The 24,494-nt window shown below is 33.5% G+C and overlaps 2 protein-coding genes and 1 long non-coding RNA gene across 3 annotated transcripts; all 3 read left to right on the forward strand.

Annotated features, from left to right (window-relative positions):
• Positions 1–510: 510 nt before the first annotated feature.
• LOC144837069 (ES1 protein homolog, mitochondrial-like) lies at positions 511–6,803 on the forward strand. Its single transcript, XM_078692060.1, has 6 exons — positions 511–705; positions 2,384–2,436; positions 3,282–3,392; positions 3,925–4,044; positions 4,623–4,715; positions 5,724–6,803. Exons 1-6 carry the CDS (start codon positions 592–594, stop codon positions 6,007–6,009), a joined length of 777 nt encoding a protein of 258 aa, XP_078548186.1. The 5' UTR covers positions 511–591; the 3' UTR covers positions 6,010–6,803.
• A 774-nt stretch (positions 6,804–7,577) lies between these two features.
• LOC144838570 (uncharacterized) lies at positions 7,578–10,316 on the forward strand. Its single transcript, XR_013611658.1, has 3 exons — positions 7,578–8,302; positions 9,977–10,051; positions 10,217–10,316. It is a non-coding gene; the product is annotated as an uncharacterized LOC144838570 (long non-coding RNA).
• A 6,729-nt stretch (positions 10,317–17,045) lies between these two features.
• On the forward strand, positions 17,046–20,826 carry LOC144837556 (ciliary-associated calcium-binding coiled-coil protein 1-like). Its single transcript, XM_078692728.1, has 8 exons — positions 17,046–17,167; positions 17,559–17,665; positions 18,018–18,187; positions 18,569–18,713; positions 19,118–19,190; positions 19,293–19,479; positions 20,027–20,130; positions 20,601–20,826. The coding sequence occupies exons 1-8, from the start codon at positions 17,051–17,053 to the stop codon at positions 20,685–20,687; spliced, it is 990 nt and encodes a 329-aa protein (XP_078548854.1). The 5' UTR covers positions 17,046–17,050; the 3' UTR covers positions 20,688–20,826.
• Positions 20,827–24,494: the final 3,668 nt, after the last annotated feature.

Raw genomic sequence — 24,494 nt, forward strand, 5'->3', positions numbered from 1 at the left:
TGTTTAAAAGTATACTTTAAGCATTGGTGGATTGGTGGTGATTTAACCGGTATAGTTGGAGACGTTTTTGATTAATTTGTAATTGATTTGATCGAATCTTTAAATTTCAATAGATAATAATGACGTCATTCACAATCAACCACAAACAATCACCAACCAAACCCGGTTTTATTTTGAGTAAAAAATGAGCTGCAACGTGATCTGGATCTGGATCTGGATCATTTTACTCCAATAAAGCACACTAGAGTTTATGACCCGACCTTTATGACCCGTGATCTTTGTTATTAACAAAACCGGTTTTCTTTGTGTTTTGTTTTTACTTTTTCAGCAGAAATAGAGACATATTTTTGCTCCAAAATGTTTTATTCATCTAACCATTTATATGACCTTTCTCAGACCATCCGTAATCACTCTTGTATACTACCAAGTTTGGTTGTATGTGTAACTTTAGAACTTTAAGAATAAGGCACTGATTGCGTTCCATATATTTGAAAGTACGCTCGAGTTGGCTTTCGCTCGAGCGTTTTATCCCGTTGCAGCACACACTGTTTTTGACTGCTGTGATAGAAGGTTAGGCCTACTAAGAGTAACATGCTGTCTCGCCTACAAATTTGGACAAAACCTTTGTATATACACGTATTACGCAGCAGTTCTTGTAGTATGTCTGGATCAAGAGATCTCCATAGCCAGGCGAGAGTCGCTGTGGTAAGACCAATCCAATTGATTAACATATTAAAAAAAAAGGGATTGGCATATACATTGCCGAGCAGGTATTGCTCTCCGACCGGGCATCAAGCCACAAAAAAGGCCAAGCCTGTTCTGTAGGTCTAGGCGGCCCTAGTTAGATAGAGAGTAGGCCTAACATCATGTCTAGGCGCCTAGCCTCTAGGAAGTCTCTACTATGTCTGTAGACTGAGGTTTCGCAAATTATGTCAAGGCTGTGTGTGGGCCAAATTTTGAAATGAAAGGGTCGCAGATCATCTTGTTGAGAAATTGGAAAAAACAACAAAAAAATGTTTTTGCATCGTATGCAGCTAAAGTAACATTTACAACAAAAAACCCAGTGAAATGTCGAGACGAGATTTATTGTCCCCTAAAAATATGGAAAATAAAATAAAAAATGGCATATTAAAAACAAAAAAATTGTAACAAATGTTTAAAGGAGGAAAACATACTTTTTAAAAATATTCATCCTCAAATTGAGGAAATTTTCAGTTATTTTCACGCCATGTCCCCATGAGGACATATTCATTAATAAGCTGTTTCCTTACGGTAGCTTTAGTATCTAAGGCTGACAGTTTTGCGAATTTGCAAACTCGACTATTATTTATAGGTCCCAGCTGCTGGACCCAAAAAACGTCTGGGAAAAGAGAGTCTATGAGGGCTCATGGTTGAACGATTTTGGATTCTTGCCCTTTGATTGGCAAGACGCGAATCAACAGATTGTGGAAGAATTTTCACTTGTATCACCTTGAAGTCACGTTGTCTCTAGAGGGTATTCAGTTGCATGCCTACAGTTCAGGTTGAGGTCACACACAAACAGGCTACAGCACATTAAAGTTCAAAATTGACCATTTTTAAATGCCATTTTTAATTATTTGTTGGCAAATAATACATTGTTGGAAAGGTACACATGTCTTCTTTCAAATGCTGTGTATACAATTAACTAGGGGAAAAATGGGCATGTGATTCATAATTAAAGAAGTATCTGTGATTTGTTTGTATCTTTGCGATTAAAAGACATCTTTTTAATACTTAATCATAAATTAATCGAAAGAACAATGATTAATTTTAAAATGTCGAGCGGCGTTTTTTGTAAGAAATATTTCTTGTTTTATATAGTACCATAGTCCAACAATTCTGTGTCCTCAATGGCTTAATGTATACTGTCCATAATATGTTCGCACAACCCTGCTCTAGTCTAGGTGGATGCTAACGACAATGTCAATTGGAGCGATCCTATCTGTCACAATGCAAAAATGAATTTTATATATTAAAAAAAAATTGTTTTTTCCAATGATACCAAATTTTATAGTCAATATCTTTTTATCCATTCATTGTCAACATTTTATTATATGGTGACGAATACAAAATCGAAATTGACAGAAAAAAAAACTGAACCGTAGTACAGTTTATACTGTAATAAGCTGCAATAGCTCAGTGAATACTAAAGCTATCATGATTATTTAAAAACAATTTTATTTTTCATTTAATATACTTTCCAACGGTACAGCACTAAAATTATGCTCTCCTTAAGTAACTCTGAAAGTCACCAACATTTGTAATGTAGGATTAGGACATAGCCACCTAGTAACAGTTTGTAGTGACTAGGCCTACCTTTTATTTTATGTTTTTTATCAAAATCTTGTTTCTAATTGATTAGGTTTTCTCGGGATCAGGTGTCTACGATGGAACTGAAGTCCATGAAGCCTCTGCGTATGTGTTTTTTTTTTTCTTTGTGATGGGTTGTAATAGGCCAAGGTGCAAAATCGATTACAATACTTTTTATCGATTACAATACTTTTTACCTTCCATGCTGACTTTCGACTGCTCTTGCAATTTTTTACTTTTGATGTGTTTTTGACTGTTTCTTTTGTTTTTTACTTTTTATAATTCTTACACTTCTTTAAGCAATACTTTTGACATGTTTTTTACAATTTCGCCATTTGGCCAAGAGGGTTCTAGGACACCTACCCCCTAGACAGTTACCCCCCGGATGTTTACCACCCGGACAACTACCCCCTTAGGACAACTACTCCCCGGACAACTACCCCCTTAGGATAACAACCCCCCGGAAAACTACCCCTCGGACAACTACCCCCTTAGGACAACTACCCCCTTAGGATAAGGTTAGGGTTGTTGTCCTAAGGGGGTAGTTGTCCGGGGGTAGTTGTCCTAAAGGGGTAGTTGTCCTGAGGGGGTAGTTGTCCAGGTGGTGGTTGTCCGGGGGGTAGTTTTCCGGGGGTAAATGTCCAGGGGGTGAATATCCGGATACGGGCCAAGAGATGTCAAATTGGTCAGTATTTTTGGAAATAACAAGAATATATACAGTATATACTCAATGTGAATATATTTATTATGCAATGCGTGATGTATTTTCACATATTATATACTGGCCTGTATTATAAATTGTAAGGGTACAACATTACATCCCAATTCTACTGTACCTACCAATAATGAGAATTTCTTGATATTTTGAGGGCATTATTAGCAAAAATTGTATAACGAACAATGCTTTCTCTCAAACAGTATCATAACGCTTCATACATTTCTTTACATAGAGTGCTGGTTCATCTCAGCCGGAGTGATGCCAATGTTGCTATGTTTGCCCCCGACAAGCAACAGATGCATGTGATTGATCATACTAAGGGAGAGCCTACCAAAGAGACCAGGTTAGTAGAGTTTTTTTACACAACAACCCCAAAAGGAGGTAAAAATGCTACGAACAAAAATTTTTATGAATGATACCACAACACGATTAAGTAGATAGCCTCACAACACAATTTTAATTTTTAATATATTCATATTTTTTATTTGCAATGCATGGCTGTAAAACTAGAACATCCAGCTCTTAAAGACACCTTCCCTACAATTTGTGACGCTTTGTAAAAATAATACATATATATTACTTTAAAAACATTAAACCGGGTCATTCCTTGTCTTAAATGTACGTTTTATGGTAAATTATGATAAAAAGTGAGAAACAATGCACTACCTAAGTAGCTTGCGGCGAATGACCTCTCGTGGACGGTCTTTAGGCCTAGCCTAGCTAGGCTTAGTTTTGTAGGCCTAGCTGGTAAACATCGGTAACGTACGAACATCGTACGCTAGCTATATACCTAGCCTGACGTTGTATAGTTGCTGCATTAATTGTCTTTCTATTTTTGCCAGACTCCGTTGATACAAATACATATTTTGTTTCAGGAATGTTTTGGTGGAATCGGCAAGAATTGCACGTGGAAAGATTGCTGCTCTGTCGACACTTGACGTTAATAATCACGATGCAGTCATCTTCCCGGGTGGATTTGGTGCTGCCAAAAACTTGTAAGCTTTGCTTATAACTACTCATCTTTGCTATTCTAATAGATAAAATGGGTACTGGGTTTATTTCTGGCCAATTTCACACAAAATGGTAGAATGGTTTAAACCTACTGTAGTATACATTTTTACAGGGGTATAAAGCTAGTACAAATGTAATAGCTAAATTGTAAGCTACAGCTAAATTACTGAAGATACTATTTGGTAAAACTTAACCAAGATACTGGGTAAAAAAAAAATGTGAAGATATATTTGGAAATTGTTTATTTCCTAAATAATGCAAGGTTTCAAGACATCTGACAGATTTACCTAAATATATATACAGCAGTAGAAACCCTCCATTGGAACACCCCTGTTGAGGGGACATTTAATGTGAAATGAATGAATGGAAATTATGTTTTACACTACAGCCAACCCCTATTCAGGGGACACTTTTCTGGAAACAACCAAGGAGCAATATGCTTTAACACTACAGTCAACTCCTATTCAGGGGAAACTCCCCTATTAGGGTGTCCTCCTAATAACGGTTCAGTTGTATAAGAAATATTGATTTAATAAGTCTGTTGTGTTTTTTCTTAATCTAGGTCTACATATGCTGTTGACGGTGCTAAGTGTAAGATAGATCCCACAGTTGAAAAAGTCATTAAAGATTTTGTTGCAGCCAAGAAGCCATTGGGGTAATGATTAATATTCTCTTATTGAATAATTTCATCTAATTAAATTAGATTGTTTACAAACAAAATATATAGACAAAACAAATCCTTTGTTTTATACTGTATATTATTGTAACATGGTGGGACCAAACCCTATTAGTCACACAGGCTATTCACCCCTTATTCTCCCTGATGCCTACTTAACTTGGAAAACTACATTCCTGAGGTGGGTCTTCCAAGGAAAGTCAATCAGGATGTGGTACCATTTAATTAGTCATCCTTCCTGTCCCCTAATATAAATATATGTTTTGTAGTTAAGTTAGTTAGTTCAGGTATTGATTCTTGAGACTATAACATCAGTCAGAATCACTACGTTTCACATTGTTTATTAATCTTACTTTTGATATTATATTTTGTACATTGAATATTTTGTGCCATCGTTATTGTCTTGGCCCTCGACACGACTACCGTTACAATTATTAAGGGTAGAATAAAATGTGTCCAAATTATTTGACTAGGTAAGCTTCACTTTGTTTACCATTTAAACCTGTCTATGTATTTAGCAAGATTTTCGTTATAATCATACATACATTTTTTCAGTGACTGCCTCATAAACTACATCTACATTAAAACTAAAATATATGTTAAGCATTGCAGTAAAAAATATGAAGTTACTAACTACAATTACTGCCACAGTAGAATAATTTATTTATTTTTATTTATTCGATATATAAAAAAAACCACAACAATCCCAGAGGGCAAACATGTGATTTACAATACACAACAATGACAATTAAATAAAAAATGATTATAGAAATTTAAAAAGTTTACAAAAATATACTGAGTTATTATAATTATTATTATTCATTAAGATTAACAATTATTTATTTATATACAAATTCAAGTAAGCCATCTTTTGCTATTTTACATCTTTTGAGTACAGGCAAACATTAAAAAGATATTAAAAATATAATTTAAAAAATGCGAGTGTCATATATTGGTATGATCCCTTATGTTTATATATATTTTTAGTTTGTGTTGCATTGCTCCAGTGTTGGCAGCAAAGTTAATCCCTGGATGTGAGGTGACAGTTGGACAGGACAAAGATGATGGTGGGCGCTTTCCATACGCAGGCACTGCCGGAGCAGTGCAAGAGATGGGAGCAAAACATATAAACAAGAACGTATCCGAGATCCATGTAGACGAGGCTAATAAAGTCGTTACTACGCCAGCTTACATGTGTGAGACGAAAGTGCACGAGATTCATGACGGCGTAGGAGAAATGGTTCGAGCTGTTCTTGATCTTTCTAAGGAATAAAAGTACAATTATCTATATAATATTTTAATTATTGATTTTAAAATATCGCCGTTACATAATAAGATGAAAAATGTCAATATAGAGATTACGGTATGGAACTGTAGTACTCTGAAGTATGTGGCATGACTGTGTAAGGCTTTGTGGTGATATTATACCATAGCATACCAAGATACAAATAGGCAATCATGAAGACATTTATTTTGTGTTTAATTGAATCCTCCTTAGGTATTTTGTTGTGGTGTGTATTATAGTTACCATGGGTACGGCCAGATGTTGTGTACTATATGGCCAATGCCACATTGAAAGTTTGTGAAATAATTTTTACTGATTGTGATAATGAAAATACCCACAATGGTTTGAGGTAGCTATTGTGTACACTTTTATATGAAAAAAAAATGGAATTCCTTCTCGGGACTCCTTGAGCATCGGGTGTTCTTCAGCACTTTCTCTAGATGCTGCTTACAACCAGAAGAACTAGATCAGTGTAATGGTGGATTTTGTAATCTTTTATTGGGAGACAACAGGCCTGGTTTGAATGGAGGCTTTTCAACCAACTGATTGTCCTCACTGTTTGCACTTGGAATCCCTTCCAATCCCCGGACATCATTAATAAATTAAATATTTAATATTTATTTTCAGGACTAAAGACAAATACATTGATGTAAGTATAGCATCAAAACTAATTGAAAGTAGACATATAAACTTAAAATCAATATTGAGATGACAATTTATTAAAATCAATTAATATGTTATTGAATCACAGAACTGAAATAATAAATAATCTATAACTGTTATAAAAATTTAATTACATTGACTTCTTTTTGTTGATATTTGGAATAGATTATTTTAAGTAATGTTTAAAAAAAATGAGTTGATTGTGTTTATGATATGTAATTGAGATGCTCCACATACACTGCAAGTATGATGACCCTAACTCACGAAAAAACGTCTTCATAAACTGAATTGTTAGATGTCATAATAATTAGAGAGCATGCGCGAGTTCTTGACTTGTGAATAATAAATTCATAAGCTTCACTGATGATAATTTCGTTTGCAGCTCCTCCCCGAAACCCAATGCGGGGAGAGAGGAAATGGTCAGTAAATTGTGCCTACACAAATTTATTAGGGCCCGGCGAGGACACCACCCCAAAAATATTTCAATTAAAAATGGCACGAAAAAACATTACAATCTTTAAAAAAAAGGGTGAAAAGACAAGGAGATTCAGGATAGCCCATGAAAGTCCAGATGCGCAAGTTATTGACTCATCTAGCAACAAGCAAACTACTGTTTGACTACATTTAAAGATGTATTGTCCCCTGAAAAAATAATTCTTTTTTTTTAATGTCATTTTAATGTCACCTAATAGTTAGTTCCACTTTGACCAAAAATTGGATCGGGAAAAAAAAGTATATACCTAAAAACCGTAATTTAAGGCAAAACTAGTCAAATTGGCTGCCAGCTAATGTATTATTTTACGGAAGTGATTAACTTTATTATATACTACAAAATAATATATTCACAAAGTCTGATTTTATTAATCTTTATTTTTCATGTTTTTGGGGGGAAATACAAATCCGATACACGAGTATTTTTAAATTAAAAGTATACATTTGATTCGTTTAGGCATAGAAGCATGTGAATATATTAGCAGAGGATCCATGCATTGCATTTTATAAACAATATTCTAAACCCCAAGATGCATAATAACAATTTTTTTTTTAAATGCTTTTTTATTGTTACCATGTTTCATGCTTTAAGGACAACTTTACCGAGAACCATATTTTTACAACGTATGAGGGATGTACATATGATTTCAGAACAATCGCGAGATTAAGAATATCGCCTCGGTCAAGTTGTCCTTTAAACAACTTTTGGTCGATAGATGTACTTAACAACATCATAATCATATGTATATGGCTGTTGCTTAGCATAATTCTCTCATCATGTAAAATCAGACATCATATGCACTGAACGGGTGGTTATTAAGTATACGTCAACAGATCAATATAAATACAGCGGTTTGAGATTGAGAGCATTGATTGTTCATTGTTCTTAAATCATGTCTGAACGACGTATGACACCGTTACACCTGTTTTAATGGAGTGGTTGATAAGAATGTTTAATAGTCCGTAGTTCATTATGTTTGTGTCTGTGATTGCTGCCAACTCACGCCATGTCTCTTTAGGCCTATAATTCGTTTTAATATTCGATGTAAGGCCTCCATTTATATGATTTTCAGCAGGATTTAGAAGATTTTCCGCAGGAATCACACAGTGTTTTTTATTTTGTAAAGTAAGTTGTTTTTTTCTCTTCAAACTGTATCCTCTCTGCTGTAGGCCGTCCTTACCATTATTCTTGGGAAGGATTATGTGTACAGTATTGATAATATAGGCCTGTATTAAGATTTAAGAATATTGTGATCGGTAAATCAATTCTTAGTTTAAACATTATAGTTATAACGTGTAAATTCTATTGAGATAATTAAATGTGTTTTGTAATATTTAGGTATTATACTTGTGCTGACTTTTAATAATACATCTTTGGGTGTGTATGTGTGCTACGCGCTGTAGGCCTGATAACCATAAGTGTGTGATAGGATTTGATTTTCGAGAAAAAACATACGTTTCTTTATACTTTTTAAAACCTGTTCTTTTTTATCTTATTTTTTTAAATCTTATGTGGGTTCATCCCACTTTTATTTCTATACATATTATTATATTAACAATGTTTGTTTTCATCATCTGTTTACATACATTTTTTTTAAAGAGTTTTGTTCTGCATATTATCACATTTTCCTCTTTTTATACATACATTATCTTATTGTAACAAGTTCTCTGGCCGTTTCAGGATGTTTGTATGCAAGTTTATTTATTAACTAATTAATTATTTTATCATATAAATGTTATTGTGTATTGTAATTATGTTTTTGTTACACCATCCACAAGATGTTCATAATTATTCTACCAGGTTCAGTTATATTATATAGAAGAAGAATTATTTTTATGGGGACTCGGATCTGGAATACTGATGGTGGATAATTTGAACGTGGGATGGGTGGTGGGGGGATTTTATTCATTGTTTTATAGTTTTTTTACTGTGATTTGTGTATAACTGGGCCCTCTGGGAGAACAGTTTTTTTACTGAAAAGGTTACCCAGTAACGAATAATTAAAGAAATAAAATATTGTGGAAATAAATAGAAATAGAAATGTTATACATTTTCCAGGTATGCTATAGTGTGTCTGTTATACTAATATGCTGCGATCTAAAATATTGAGTATAGCATTATCATGAACAACAATTCATCATCAGTAAGCTTACAGTGTGTACGTTTATCGTTTTTTAATGGCCAGAACAAATAATAGTGACTGAACCTGTTCGTCATTAGGGCGACGAATATCCACGTTACCGAGATATGATTATATTTACTTGGCAACATTGTCATTTGTAGAAATGTTGTCAATAATCAAGCAAACATTGTTTGAACAGATAAGTGCAATTGTATAATATAGGACGGTTATAAGTAGGTTTTTGATATTTCATAATGCACTTTCAAACGTTTGTAGGCAGTTTACGATCACACTCGGCTAATGGTAATTTAATGTATGCTTTTGTATGTTTTCATCAAATACAGTACGACCGAACAAGGTTTAAAAAAGTTATTTAGCATTTTTTGAAAAAAGGCGGGATACGATAATGGAGCTAACATTAAATATCCCATCTCATCATGCCGACTACGATGACACATTATTTCGGTCCTTCGGTAGTCTGATTCGCTGTTTTTCTCCGATTTTCTAGACTACAGTACAAGTGTTTATTTATTCATCTGTTTTTGCTGTTTTGCCGTCATCAAGAAAACTATGACAGACAATAAAGACCACACAATCATGTCTTTGTTCGTGGTAAAATAATAATAAATAAATACTTTATTATTTATACTAATTTTGTTTTATATGTTTGCAAAAAGCCATTTCAGACGATGTCTAAATCAAGGCGGCTGAGAAGAACGTCTTCAACCATCTCACCACTAGCCGATCGACAGGTACTGTGTTTCTGAACGTAAAATCCAGCTCGGCTTCGTCTCGTTGAAATATAACCTGTCATCATTCACCTCATGGCATTATTTGTACCATTCCACTCATAAACATTCATTATTTGTATATTATGGATTATTGTCTTTAACTGTATTTGATTTATTTCTTTTCAGCTTGGTGATCTAAACAAGACCAAGAGACGGGCTTCTATTGCAACGTTGCCTCATAGGCCTAAATCGAAAAAAACTTCAAAGGACTATGCAATGACAATAGTACGCTTGAGCATTGATTTTTTTAAATTTTTACCCTTATGCTTAACAAACATTTAATAACTAGACATGAAACTCGTCACTTTGACGAGTTAGTTATCCGCACCACGACAAACGCCACGTGCACGTCATACGTTGGAATATTGCACACAGATAAAGATTATGGCATTATGACAAGAACTGAAGAATATGACATGCTGTTAGTGCTGAATTTTGTGTCATATAGTATATACATGCAAACAGTATAAGCTGTATACATATTACATACAGTGTAGAATAGGTGAAATTACGGGACCCGCCATTTATTCCAATTTTTAACATGGCGACGGTATCAAAATGAAACACTTAGATAGCAATTTCAGAAGGAAATTATCTCAGGAACAACATATTAACGTGTAGAAGAAATTTGAATACGTAAAATATAGATGCGCACCCTTTTAAATGTGATGAACTATTACGCAAAATATGAAAATACGACTTTTTTTATTCAACTGGCCATATGATGACGTCACAACATCCGATTGGCAAAATGTTTACATGAATTCGTATCTACAATCCAATAGCTTCCAGAAAACGTTTTAATCGTGATTATCACATTTTATTCTTACGAGCTATTACAGATTAAAATTTACTGTAAAGATGAAATTAATGACCCACGTAATTAAAATTTTTAGGCATGATGACGTCATAAAAATTAAAATATTTTTATCTCATGCTAAAGAAAGTTGATTGACCTACACAATATATAAATGTAGGAGAAAAAGGAATACAGATAAGCGCGATGCGCTCCATTGAATGTGATGAGCAATAACGAAAAAGACAAAAATCCTATATTTTACATTCGTGTGGCCATACGATGACGTCACAATGTTTTTTTAGCCTTATTGATGCATGATCCGATATCTACAACTCATCAACTTCTAGATTTTGTAATAAAAATAAACGGTTAACGGTTTACTTTAGAAACTATGACTGTTTAAAAAAAGACATAATTTTGACGATTTTTTAAGCTTTTTCATAAAAAACGCGCACGAATTGTCTAATTCAACGTGTTCGTATGGCGTTATTTAAACTGGAAAAGGTCTAAATTGTTTTCAAAATCACTGGGAAAGGCTTGAAAAATATAATTCAAGAGAAAAAAATATGTTTTTAACGCTATGTGCGCACCGCGCGCATAAAAAATTGCGCGCCCGTGGGAATTTTTGACATGCTCAAAATGACAAGAAACGCGTAAAAAGTTGATTAGAAATTAATTTTGCGCATTTTGAAATTTTAAATGCGCGTGCGCGCGTAACTTCTTGTCAAACATGCCATTTTTAATCCGTAGAAAGTTTGCCCCTGATATGACTTAAATTTTGTCAAAGTGTCAATACTAAATGACTTTTGGTTTTTAATCTATGATCAATCATTGAAATTCATAAAATTGCGCATAAGTCACGTTGCGCAACTATGACGTCATTCAAAAATAGGAGGTGCACAACTTCACGTAAATGCCCATATGTTGTCAAAGTTATGAAATGTTATGTTTACACATTTTAGAGGAACACGACTCACAAAAAGGAAGGAAGGAAAGAAGAACTAGACATGAAACTCGTCACTTTGACGAGTTAGTTATCCGCACCACGACAAACGCCACGTGCACGTCATACGTTGGAATATTGCACACAGATAAAGTTTATGGCATTATGACAAGAACTGAAGAATATGATATGCTGTTAGTGCTGAATTCTGTCAATTTTGTGTCATATAGTATATACATGCAAACAGTATAAGCTGTATACATATTACATACAGTGTAGAATAGGTGAAATTACGGGACCCGCCATTTATTCCAATTTTTAACATGGCGACGGTATCAAAATGAAACACTTAGATAGCAATTTCAGAAGGAAATTATCTCAGGAACAACATATTAACGTGTAGAAGAAATTTGAATACGTAAAATATAGATGCGCACCCTTTTAAATGTGATGAACTATTACGCAAAATATGAAAATACAACTTTTTTTATTCAACTGGCCATATGATGACGTCACAACATCCGATTGGCAAAATGTTTACATGAATTCGTATCTACAATCCAATAGCTTCCAGAAAACGTTTTAATCGTGATTATCACATTTTATTCTTACGAGCTATTACAGATTAAAATTTACTGTAAAGATGAAATTAATGACCCACGTAATTAAAATTTTTAGGCATGATGACGTCATAAAAATTAAAATATTTTTATCTCATGCTAAAGAAAGTTGATTGACCTACACAATATATAAATGTAGGAGAAAAAGGAATACAGATAAGCGTGATGCGCTCCATTGAATGTGATGAGCAATAACGAAAGAGACAAAAATCCTATATTTTACATTCGTGTGGCCATACGATGACGTCACAATGTTTTTTTAGCCTTATTGATGCATGATCCGATATCTACAACTCATCAACTTCTAGATTTTGTAATAAAAATAAACGGTTAACGGTTTACTTTAGAAACTATGACTGTTTAAAAAAAGACATAATTTTGACGATTTTTTAAGCTTTTTCATAAAAAACGCGCACAAATTGTCTAATTCAACGTGTTCGTATGGCGTTATTTAAACTGAAAAAGGTCTAAATTGTTTTCAAAATTACTAGGAAAGGCTTGAAAAATATAATTCAAGAGAAAAAAATATGTTTTTAACGCTACGTACGCACCGCGCGCGTAAAAAATTGCGCGCCTGTGGGAATTTTTGACATGCTCAAAATGACAAGAAACGCGTAAAAAGTTGATTAGAAATTAATTTTGCGCATTTTGAAATTTTAAATGCGCGTGCGCGCGTAACTTCTTGTGAAACATGCCATTTTTAATCCGTAGAAAGTTTGCCCCTGATATGACTTAAATTTTGTCAAAGTGTCAATACTAAATGACTTTTGGTTTTTAATCTATGATCAATCATTGAAATTCATAAAATTGCGCGTAAGTCACGTTGCGCAACTATGACGTCATTCAAAAATAGGAGGTGCACAACTTCACGTAAATGCCCATATGTTGTCAAAGTTATGAAATGTTATGTTTACACATTTTAGAGAAACACGACTCACAAAAAGGAAGGAAGGAAAGAAGAACTAGACATGAAACTCGTCACTTTGACGAGTTAGTTATCCGCACAACGACAAACGCCACGTGCACGTCATACGTTGGAATATTGCACACAGATAAAGATTATGGCATTATGACAAGAACTGAAGAATATGATATGCTGTTAGTGCTGAATTCTGTCAATTTGTGTCATATAGTATATACATGCAAAGAGTATAATCTGTATGACATATTACATACGGTGTAGAATAGGTGAAATTACGGGACCCGCCATTTATTCCAATTTTTAACATGGCGACGGTATCAAAATGAAACACTTAAATAGCAATTTCTGGAGGAAATTATCTCAGGAACAACATATTAACGTGTAGAAGAAATTTGAATACGTAAAATATAGATGCGCACCCTTTTAAAGGGGGGTTCCGGGTTTAAAATGAATAGCAAAAAATGTAAAATATATTTGTTTTTCTCTTGAACGGTAAAAGTTTCAATTTATATAAGCGCCCAGTGAAGCAGAACGAAGGCTGTGAAATGAGGCCAGATAACAAGTGCAGCTACGGCAAAATCACACTGTGGTTACAGAATAGGAAATTCGTGAAATGGTCAATCTTCCGACGACTCGTTATCATTAACCATATCAATTACTTTTGTAAAATTATACTTATCTGATGTAATTTTAGTCGGTCTTCCCATTTATAAAGTCAATTTTTTATGATAATCCACCAAAACAGTGAAAAATTAGATATGTTTGCACTTTACGTTTGCCGATTTTCGCACTGACTTAGGGAAAGCTTTCAAAATCAATGAAGCGTAACGTATACATTCCTGAGCGAGGAGAGCGCGACGACGATACATGTGCTCACTCTCTGCCCATGCCTGGCATCGTCACGTGATAAGCAGATACAATATACAATACCAAACTGGTCGGGTCGAGTATACCCCGTCTATAATCACAACATGAACGATGTACAGTATTTGATTGAAGGTCGACTCGACCTACCGGAATGGTATAGATAATATAGCTCGAATGAGAGAGTTGGAATATTTGTAAACATAAGTATTGCTAATTTTAAAAAGTGTAGCCTATAGTAAAAGGCCTGGTAGTATCAATTCGCATAGGGTCTACTACACTAGCTAGCTCAATTTTTAACTGGGCCGGATCGGCTAGGTCTCCTTCCTACTACCTGGTCTACTTGCTTGATGCAGTATCCGCTTTTTTGGAGAGTAACTAGGCCTATTTTAGGCCTACGTATTAGACGATCGGGACACCATACGTGCGGAAGGCGATCGGACCTCGTTTTGCCTCAATATTTACAGCCGATTTTGTAGAACGTTTTAGGCTTAGATTGTTTAGGAGTTTGGTTGATAGGATGGGTTTGGAATCCACTGAGTTTTGTTATTTATGGGCCAATCGTTTAGTAGTAGGCTAGCTAGGCCCATGATGGCCCCAATGTTTTAACGTAGCCATCGTGGCATGGAATCCCTAGTCAGAAATGGCTCTCACCCATGAATAAAATGATTTAGGCTAGGCCTAGCCTAGTACGTGAAGCCGATATACGATCTGTACTATTCGAGGTATAAAAATAGTATAATTTATGACTCCGTAAATCTGTACTAGTAAATTTTGTATTTCATTAAATGTCAAATAAATATATGCTACTACTGTTATTATTACACTTTAGGCCTAGCTTAGAAAATCTACAAAAAATGTATTTCACAATGATCGGGTGGTCGTCGTTTGATGACAGGGGAGAGAGCTAGAGATGCAAGTTGACAAACACAACGTACAAGCTTGACGTCGCGAGTTTGGAATCCACTGATGACGTGATTTTGTGAATATCTCATGAATATTAATGAGCTTCCCTAAGCTGCTGAAAAACAGACTTTCCATGAATTTACCCTAAAATGTATATAAAATTTAATTTTTTTAATTTCTCGTTATTACTTCTTCATTCTGACATGTCTATATTGTTATAATATTTTTTATTTAATAAATAAACGATATTTAAAAGCAATTTTAAACCCAGAACCCCCCTTTAAATGTGATGAACTATTACGCAAAATATGAAAATACGACTTTTTTTATTCAACTGGCCATATGATGACGTCACAACATCCGATTGGCAAAATGTTTACATGAATTCGTATCTACAATCCAATAGCTTCCAGAAAACGTTTTAATCGTGATTATCACATTTTATTCTTACGAGCTATTACAGATTAAAATTTACTGTAAAGATGAAATTAATGACCCACGTAATTAAAATTTTTAGGCATGATGACGTCATAAAAATTAAAATATTTTTATCTCATGCTAAAGAAAGTTGATTGACCTACACAATATATAAATTTAGGAGAAAAAGGAATACAGATAAGCGTGATGCGCTCCATTGAATGTGATGAGCAATAACGAAAGAGACAAAAATCCTATATTTTACATTCGTGTGGCCATACGATGACGTCACAATGTTTTTTTAGCCTTATCGATGCATGATCCGATATCTACAACTCATCAACTTCTAGATTTTGTAATAAAAATAAACGGTTCACGGTTTACTTTAGAAACTATGACTGTTTAAAAAAAGACATAATTTTGACGATTTTTTAAGCTTTTTCATAAAAAACGCGCACGAATTGTCTAATTCAACGTGTTCGTATGGCGTTATTTAAACTGGAAAAGGTCTAAATTGTTTTCAAAATTACTAGGAAAGACTTGAAAAATATAATTCAAGAGAAAAAAATATGTTTTTAACGCTACGTGCGCACCGCGTGCGTAAAAAATTGCGCGCCCGTGGGAATTTTTGACATGCTCAAAATGACCAGAAACGCATAAAAAGTTGATTAGAAATTAATTTTGCGCATTTTGAAATTTTAAATGCGCGTGCGCGCGTAACTTCTTGTGAAACATGCCATTTTTAATCCGTAGAAAGTTTGCCCCTGATATGACTTAAATTTTGTCAAAGTGTCAATACTAAATGACTTTTGGTTTTTAATCTATAATCAATCATTGAAATTCATAAAATTGCGCGTAAGTCACGTTGCGCAACTATGACGTCATTCAAAAATAGGAGGTGCACAACTTCACGTAAATGCCCATATGTTGTCAAAGTTATGAAATGTTATGTTTACACATTTTAGAGAAACGCGAATCACAAAAAGGAAGGAAGGATCCAAGAATAATACAGAAAAAAAATATTGATCCCATACAATAACAAGGAGTTATCCGCTCTACCAAGCGGATAACTAATAATACAGAAAAAAAATATTGATCTCATACAATTACAAGGAGTTATCCGCTTGGTATACCAAGCGGATAACTAATAATACAGAAAAAAAATATTGATCTCATACAATTACAAGGAGTTATCCGCTTGGTATACCAAGCGGATAACTAATTACTATCCACACTATACGATTGCTTTATTAGTTTTATAATACTAATATGCCTATTAACTTGGTAAATCAAAATCAAATATATTAAAAACTACATCAATAAAACAAAGTTCACAACATGTTTCGGGTAATAAATTGTTTAGGCCTATATCATTTGACAACTTAATTGTATTTACCTTTGCACACACGCGCGCAACATCAAAACAGAAAAAGTTCGTGTATTTTGTACCGATGAGGGCGATATTTCAAAACTCCATAGCAACTTTAAAATGGCGAACACAACAGTCAAAGGGTCAGGAAAGAAAGGCAAAACATCACACGCTACTATTCAAATTATGGGGAAAGGGCAAGACGCATATAAAGATATAAACTGGAAGACGTTGAGTGTATGATTGTGTATATTTATGTTTTTTAAAAATCAACAACAATAGCTTAAATTTAAGCGATATGCTAGGCCTGCCTTTTCCGTTTTCGGGTTGTGTTTATGTTATTCAATTGAGTGAGGCGGTCAAAACACTCTTTGGCCCGAGCATTTTCGAATGCAAAGAAGGCATGTTGGGGCCTAGCTTAGGGTACAATTAGATCTAAACCTATTAGGCCTAGTGATCATGCATGCCTCTATCCACCATATGTACTACTACGGCCTACTAAAAAGATACATCCGCTTTATAAAACAACTATTCAACAGCAATACAAACAATATTTATAAAGTGAGTGGTTGTCTCAATTAATGTTATAAACTTTATAATAAAGTGGATGTTGTCTTTATTAAAATAGGATGAAGAGGCCAGAAATCTGGAAAAAGAAGGATCTCTTGCATGGAAGATCTTGTCAAACTCACAGACACAAGCTCTTCAAGATATGACAGTAGAAGATGTTGAGAAGTAAGCGCAGTCGTCCATAGGCTCTATGTGTATCTAGGAATAGCCTAGGCCAGTAGTCAGGACATACCTAGCCTATCAATCCATACTAGTATTTAGAGTAGGCCTAGTTGTTTTTATTGGTTATAAATTTCTGACATTAATTTATATTAATATTAAATGTTTTAAATAAACTTGAATTGAATTATATTTTATGAATATGTAATTTTATATTAATTTTTAAGTTTTATGTTCTCTAACTAAGATGATATTTCAATGAAAATATGAGAATAAATTTATAGTTGATTGAATTCAACATTGTCATCATCATGAACAAAAGCCTGTAAAAATGTAGATGTTTTCAATATCTTTTCAGAAAATTAGCCGTCATCTTGGAATTAACAAATTCATCGACTGACCCTCAGGATGCAATTCTACTTGACTATTACACAGTTGGGTTTTGGTGGGCCAAAGAAGAGGGTTTCACATCACAACAACTGTCAGCATTCATCACAGTGTTAAATAGGCTGCTTGAAAATATTAAAGGTACAGTACCAAATATGGTAGTTCTGTTGATTTCATTTCATGTAGGCCTGTACAATAAGGAACAAGAATAAAACATGAGCATAATGAATAACAGCTAAGGACATGCCATAGGTCACCCCAAACAAAAACTAAATCACTGTCACTGTAAGCAGCGGTGACCCTCGGATATATAAAAAATACATTGAACAAAATATAGATATAAAACTTTAAAAACATGTGAAAGTATCCCCAACTAATGATGTATTAACAATAAATATTCAGATTAAAAATTAATATGGTTACAATTCATGATACAAATTGAAAATTCCAAAGCACACTTTTTAAGTTTAAATGCTTTTTAAATTAATTAAGAAATGTTTTTTTCTTTTTCAATAACCGTAGATAAGAACTACTCGTTATCAGAAAATATATCAGATTTAAAGTCCATGATGGTTGGTATAGGAGCAGACAGTGTTGAGGCGTCAGGTGGTCTTGATTTTTTAGATGTTGAGCAAGCAATCAAGATATCTGACTATATTAAGAGCTCGTAAGTAAAGATATTTGGTAGCCATGGTAGACCCCTGTCTCGACATTGCTCGCTGGACACCTGAAGGACTGTGGTGGGGTAAATGTGTACCCTCTTCCTTTATTTTGCTACCTAGGAAAGATCGTGATAGCGATAGATGCGGATGGTGATCTCTCGGAGACTAGACGAAAGGGATTGTACATAAAATTTATTTAATTTTGTATACACCACACACTGTATGAAAAAAAGTGGAATTGCAACAGCTATAGCCAGTGGAGCAGTAACCTTCAACTATGAAGTTTGCTCCTAAATGGAAGGAGAAGAAGGAAACTTTTTCTTCCTGTGCATACTGAATACAAAATAGTGTATTGCCATTCATATCAATATCGTATTGTTTATCAAATTTCATTACTAATCTCCATTAGGTTATTTCAACATCATAGAATGTACGAATTCATGTTTCACGGTCAAAGGAAAGAAGAAATTATTGGTACAGAGGTAAAATACTTTAATGTTTAGTGTATGAACAATGGAGAGAATTGCATCGCAGCACTTTTTTCTTTATTTTATCACTACAGTAAATTGTGTTTTCGTTTACAGCTTTGTGTTGAAACATTACCCGCAGCTAATGTCCCCTTCCCAGCTCCACTTGATGAAGGCCTTGTTGAGGACATGTATAATGAATATATTGCACCACCAGAAGCATTTGACGAAAGTGAAAATGAAGAACTTGCAAAATCTGCAACTCCAAATGAAGAACAATTAACAGAAAAAAAAGATGAAGAAGGTATTGTTGCTATTCATTTTAACTTGCACCTTCTTTGATCATTTTGAGGTTTTAAAAATGGGATTTATAGAAGCTCATGTGGCTTATGTGCTTTTTATTTTAATTAAGGACTGTGTCAACACTATTCAACTGCTGCAGTTACTGCAGTAACACTTTAATCTGTTTATACATACACATGGTTTATTGCAATAACTGACTCAAAAATTTAAATGCATTATTGCAGTAAAAAATTACTTTCTACAGTAACTGCAGTAAAATAATTTTGGCAGGTAAACGCAAAATTTGTTTTGGCAAGTAATGATTAAATTTTTTTATCTTTATTTGATAATCATCTTTATTTGATCATCATCATTCCTGATGATCAAATAAAGATCGAAACGTTGAATAATGGCTTGCCTCTTGTTATTTTGAGTCATAGTACTATGTTATTGGCATGATTTCTTATACTTTGTTTAATTCAGGTTGTTTATTTCCACAAAATAATAAACCTTCAGAATATGCCCCATGTAGTAGGTTTTATGTAGATTTGTTATGAATTCTTTTACAGTGCTGAAAGTCCAAGTGGAGGTTGATCCTTTAAATGACGTCACAGCTGACGATGTCAAACGAATGTTTGATATTGTGTCTGCAGAAATGTTTGGAAACTTACAGGTCAGTTTATTGTTTTCAGAAAGTCACTTTCAGTATCCATTGATGGCACATGAATAAATATATTAATGGAAATAACCATGTTCCTCACAATTAGTATTCTCAAATGTACTTGGTTCTTGAGGTGATAATCCCTATTTCAGCTCAAATAATGCTATATTGTCGGGATTGTGTGCAGGCAAACAGGATATAAAGGGCCTCCCATAACTGCCATAACATCAACAGAACTCAGGGGTAAAAGATGTCCTTGGTTCTTTAAGTTGCACATGGGCCATAAATGTATACTAGACCTCCATTTTTTGTAAGTCTTATTCACCACTAGAACTATGAATAAGCCCAAGAGCTACAGTATTTTAAAGTTATACAGTAGGATGCTGTGTAAATAAACTCAGCTCGCCTTGTACTTACTATTTAGTAAAAACATTCTTCTGTCTACTTATAATCTATACAACCTTCATTTATTTCATTTAAAGATTGACGTCACTAGAAAGCTACGTGAAAGAGAAGTGGAGATCATCACAAGAATAAACAAAATACACAAAGTTGCAGAAACTACATGAAAGACATTGTTCAGTCATTTTAATTTATATCGATGGGTCAATCATCTCTATGCTGTATTAACATAGAATAATATTTCATAAGAGTATTATTGTATTAAAATTAATACATGTATATATTTTGTACAAATAACATAAAGTATGTTTGTAAATAAAGATTTTGAAAATAATATATATCTATTTATTTATTCAATTTTCTGCCATATACAATACAAAGAAGACAAAACAAATATAAAAGTGGTCAAGGAAAGACCAAACAGGTGCTAAACACCTGCTAGTTGGTCAACCCAGAACAGAGCACAGAAATAAACAAAAAAAAATTACATTCTACAATTAAAGCATATAGGCCTACAAGACAAACTACACACATTTTCAATATCAAAATTATATATTGAGATATTTGTTTTGTGGTACATAATTAAATAGAGTGAAGCTGAGAATTTCTCGATGTTTCGGTTGTTGTGTTATTACAACCATGTTCTGGAGTAATACATACGACATATTTGGATTCCTTTCTATAAACAAACTAATCTGACATAGGCCCTGGGGCGGATCCAGAGGGGGGGTCCACGGGGTCCGGACCCCCCCTAAATTTTAAGGGTGCCCTTTTTTTAGAGGTTCAATATTTTATTTGTGTGACATATTTGTGTGTATATTAGTATGCACAGAGTAGGCTACACTAACCCCAAAAATAAAAACAGAAATTTATCACAATGAGCGCGATGTTAAGTTACGGCGGCCGATCAAAGAGCATCGTGAGAGGTGGTAGTCCATGGGATTTAGACTTTTAACTCACAAAAATTGCAAGAAAAGGTTTTTTTGATGAAATGTGTTCTGTAGACCCTACTGAACACATTTATCAACGTTAGGACATTTTTCGACAACGGGAAGTAGCCTAATTTGCATAATTAAAAATGGCGGCCATTTTTAATAACGTACTATGTATCTTGGAAACCGCTAGTCACAGATACTTAATTATGGTGTTAAAATCGTTAGAATATATGTTTTTATATTCACTTTAATGAAAAAGTTTGTCCAAAAATGAATGGAAGTGCTATTTCTAACATTATTGACCTTTGACCTTGATTTATCATATCTCAGCAACCGCTAATCGGAGATAGACAAATTAGGGCTTAAATTGTTCAGAAACTACACATTTATATCCAGTCTAATGGCATGTTTTTACAAAAAATGGCGGATTCTAACATTATTGACCTTTGACCTTGATTTATCATATCTTAGCAACCACTAATCTGAGAGACACACAATATGGCTCAAACTGTTCAGAAACTACATATTTATATTTAGTCTAATGGCATGTTTTTACAAAAAATGGCCGATTCTAACATTATTGACCTTTGAACTTTGCACTACATAAAATCGCATAACTTTGAAAATATTGTACACATGAAATTATTTTTAGTGTCAAATTGTACAGAACATACATGTTTCTATAGAGTTCAATGACACATTATGTCCAATAATGACCTATTGTATGGTTATTAACATTTGAACTATATTTGAAAATGATTTTTAAACCCGGAATCTTCTTCATGTAGGCATTCATTAGAACATGTGATTTGGCACTACTTGTTTAGAATATGGTGGTAATTTAAAGTGCATGTAACCAGTTGATTTAATTTAGTTACTGAAAATATTCACTTTAAAAAAAAATATTAGACTACATACATTATAGGTTTAGATTATTAATACATTTTAAATTATTAGGTCTTACATCTTACTCAGGAAAAAGTTGATGTTGACACTATTAACAGAGCCAACAAAGAGGTAGGCTTTTTTTATGATATATTGTACATACTTTAAATAGGCCATGCCATTTTGCAGGTTTATTAAAGTTTTTTTCAAGTTAGTAATTTATTTTTTGATCAAATTAAATTGGCATTACATAGCATATTCAACAAACAAATTTCTAAAGATTATTTAGTTTATATTTTGTTAAGGATAGCATCACTCTTCAGGGCATTCTTTTAGGTTGAAACATAGTCTTATTTATTAAGAAGGCCTTTTCTACTACTAGACGCATTGTTGACAACTGGAATTTTAAAAGATCGATATTAATGCAACATATTTAGTTTAGTTTAATTAATTGGCTATCGAGACTCATAGTTAGGCTGACCACCACTTGCAATATTTTCGCCGTATACAGTAAAAACCTCAGTTTATTTATTTATTTCAATAACCATATACAGTATGACTACTAGTGGTGTATAGTTTTTAACCTTTTATAATTTGTTTTTGTATTTTTTTTACGTGAATGTATTGTGTATGTACCATGTTTCTATGTGGTTTAATTTTTACCATTTTTTAACCATCAATTTTAATGCTTTTAATATAAATATCTTGTAATTCAGCTTCAGCTGCGAAGACGATAAGAAATAAAATAAACAAACGTGTAAACTTGTAGGCAGTTTATGGATGAATGCAATAGTTTATGCTTATAAAAAATGTAATGTACCATGGCCTACTTTAAACTAAACATAATAAGTCAACGTTGCAACTCTTACATTTTAGAGTGCCAACTCACATGTTCTAATGGATGTCCACATGAAGAAGATTCCGGGTTTAAATCCTTTTCAAATATAGTTCAAATGTTATTAACCATACAATAGGCCATTATTGGACAAAATGTGTCATTGGACTCTATAGAAACATGTATGTTCTGAACAATTTGACACTAAAAATAATTTCATATGTACAATATTTTCAAAGTTATGCGATTTTATGTAGTGCAAAGTTCAAAGGTCAATAATGTTAGAATCGGCCATTTTTTGTAAAAACATGCCATTAGACTAAATATAAATATGTAGTTTCTGAACAGTTTGAGCCATATTGTGTGTCTCTCAGATTAGTGGTTGCTAAGATATGATAAATCAAGGTCAAAGGTCAATAATGTTAGAATCCGCCATTTTTTGTAAAAACATGCCATTAGACTGGATATAAATGTGTAGTTTCTGAACAATTTAAGCCCTAATTTGTATATCTCCGATTAGTGGTTGCTGAGATATGATAAATCAAGGTCAAAGGTCAATAATGTTAGAAATAGCACTTCCATTCATTTTTGGACAAACTTTTTCATTAAAGTGAATATAAAAACATATATTCTAACAATTTTAACACCATAATTAAGTATCTGTGACTAGCGGTTTCCAAGATACAGAGTACGTTATTAAAAATGGCCGCCATTTTTAATTATGCAAATTAGGCTACTTCCCGTTGTCGAAAAATGTCCTAACGTTGATAAATGTGTTTAGTAGGGTCTAAAGAACACATTTCATCAAAAAAACCTTTTCTTGCAATTTGTGTGAGAAAAGGGTCATTTTTTAGCTAAATCCCATGGACTATGGTGACGCGTGATGATCTCTACTTAAACTTCTAAAAATAGATCGTTTCACATACTACAGAGGGCGCATGTAAACTTTTTACGATTCAACTCCGCGTACGTTACCATGCGCGCTATGTCATTGACTCGATTATTTGTCCATTGGTAAACACATTTTTATGTATTATTATTCTGAAAATAATTGAACTGTAAACATAATTCTTTTGAGTATTTGTTTATTTACATATCATTCCATCAGATCAACTATTTTTTATTTCCATTACATCGAACCAAACATGTAAAAAATGTAGTTAAAATATCGTACTATCTAGCGCGTACGACCATACGCGGTAGATTGTTTACTAAAAAATCATCGAAATTAGACTATTCAACCTTGTTTTTGTAGTTGAGCCTCTCATGACCTGGGATTTGTTTGTCTTCCTATGCCAAGATAATATAGTTCTACAAGT

This window comes from Antedon bifida, chromosome 3 (assembly GCF_963402885.1).
Source record: "Antedon bifida chromosome 3, ecAntBifi1.1, whole genome shotgun sequence".
NCBI classification, from domain to species: domain Eukaryota; kingdom Metazoa; phylum Echinodermata; class Crinoidea; order Comatulida; family Antedonidae; genus Antedon; species Antedon bifida.

Coding starts and splice junctions, on each gene's coding strand:
- LOC144837069 (XM_078692060.1), top strand. CDS start 592: ATGCTGTCTCGCCTACAAATTTGGACAAAACCTTTGTATATACACGTA. Junction 2,437..3,281: donor GAAGTCCATGAAGCCTCTGC/GTATGTGTTTTT, acceptor TTCTTTACATAG/AGTGCTGGTTCATCTCAGCC. Junction 4,716..5,723: donor GCAGCCAAGAAGCCATTGGG/GTAATGATTAAT, acceptor ATATATTTTTAG/TTTGTGTTGCATTGCTCCAG.
- LOC144837556 (XM_078692728.1), top strand. CDS start 17,051: ATGGCGAACACAACAGTCAAAGGGTCAGGAAAGAAAGGCAAAACATCA. Junction 18,188..18,568: donor GCTGCTTGAAAATATTAAAG/GTACAGTACCAA, acceptor CAATAACCGTAG/ATAAGAACTACTCGTTATCA. Junction 19,480..20,026: donor AGAAAAAAAAGATGAAGAAG/GTATTGTTGCTA, acceptor ATTCTTTTACAG/TGCTGAAAGTCCAAGTGGAG.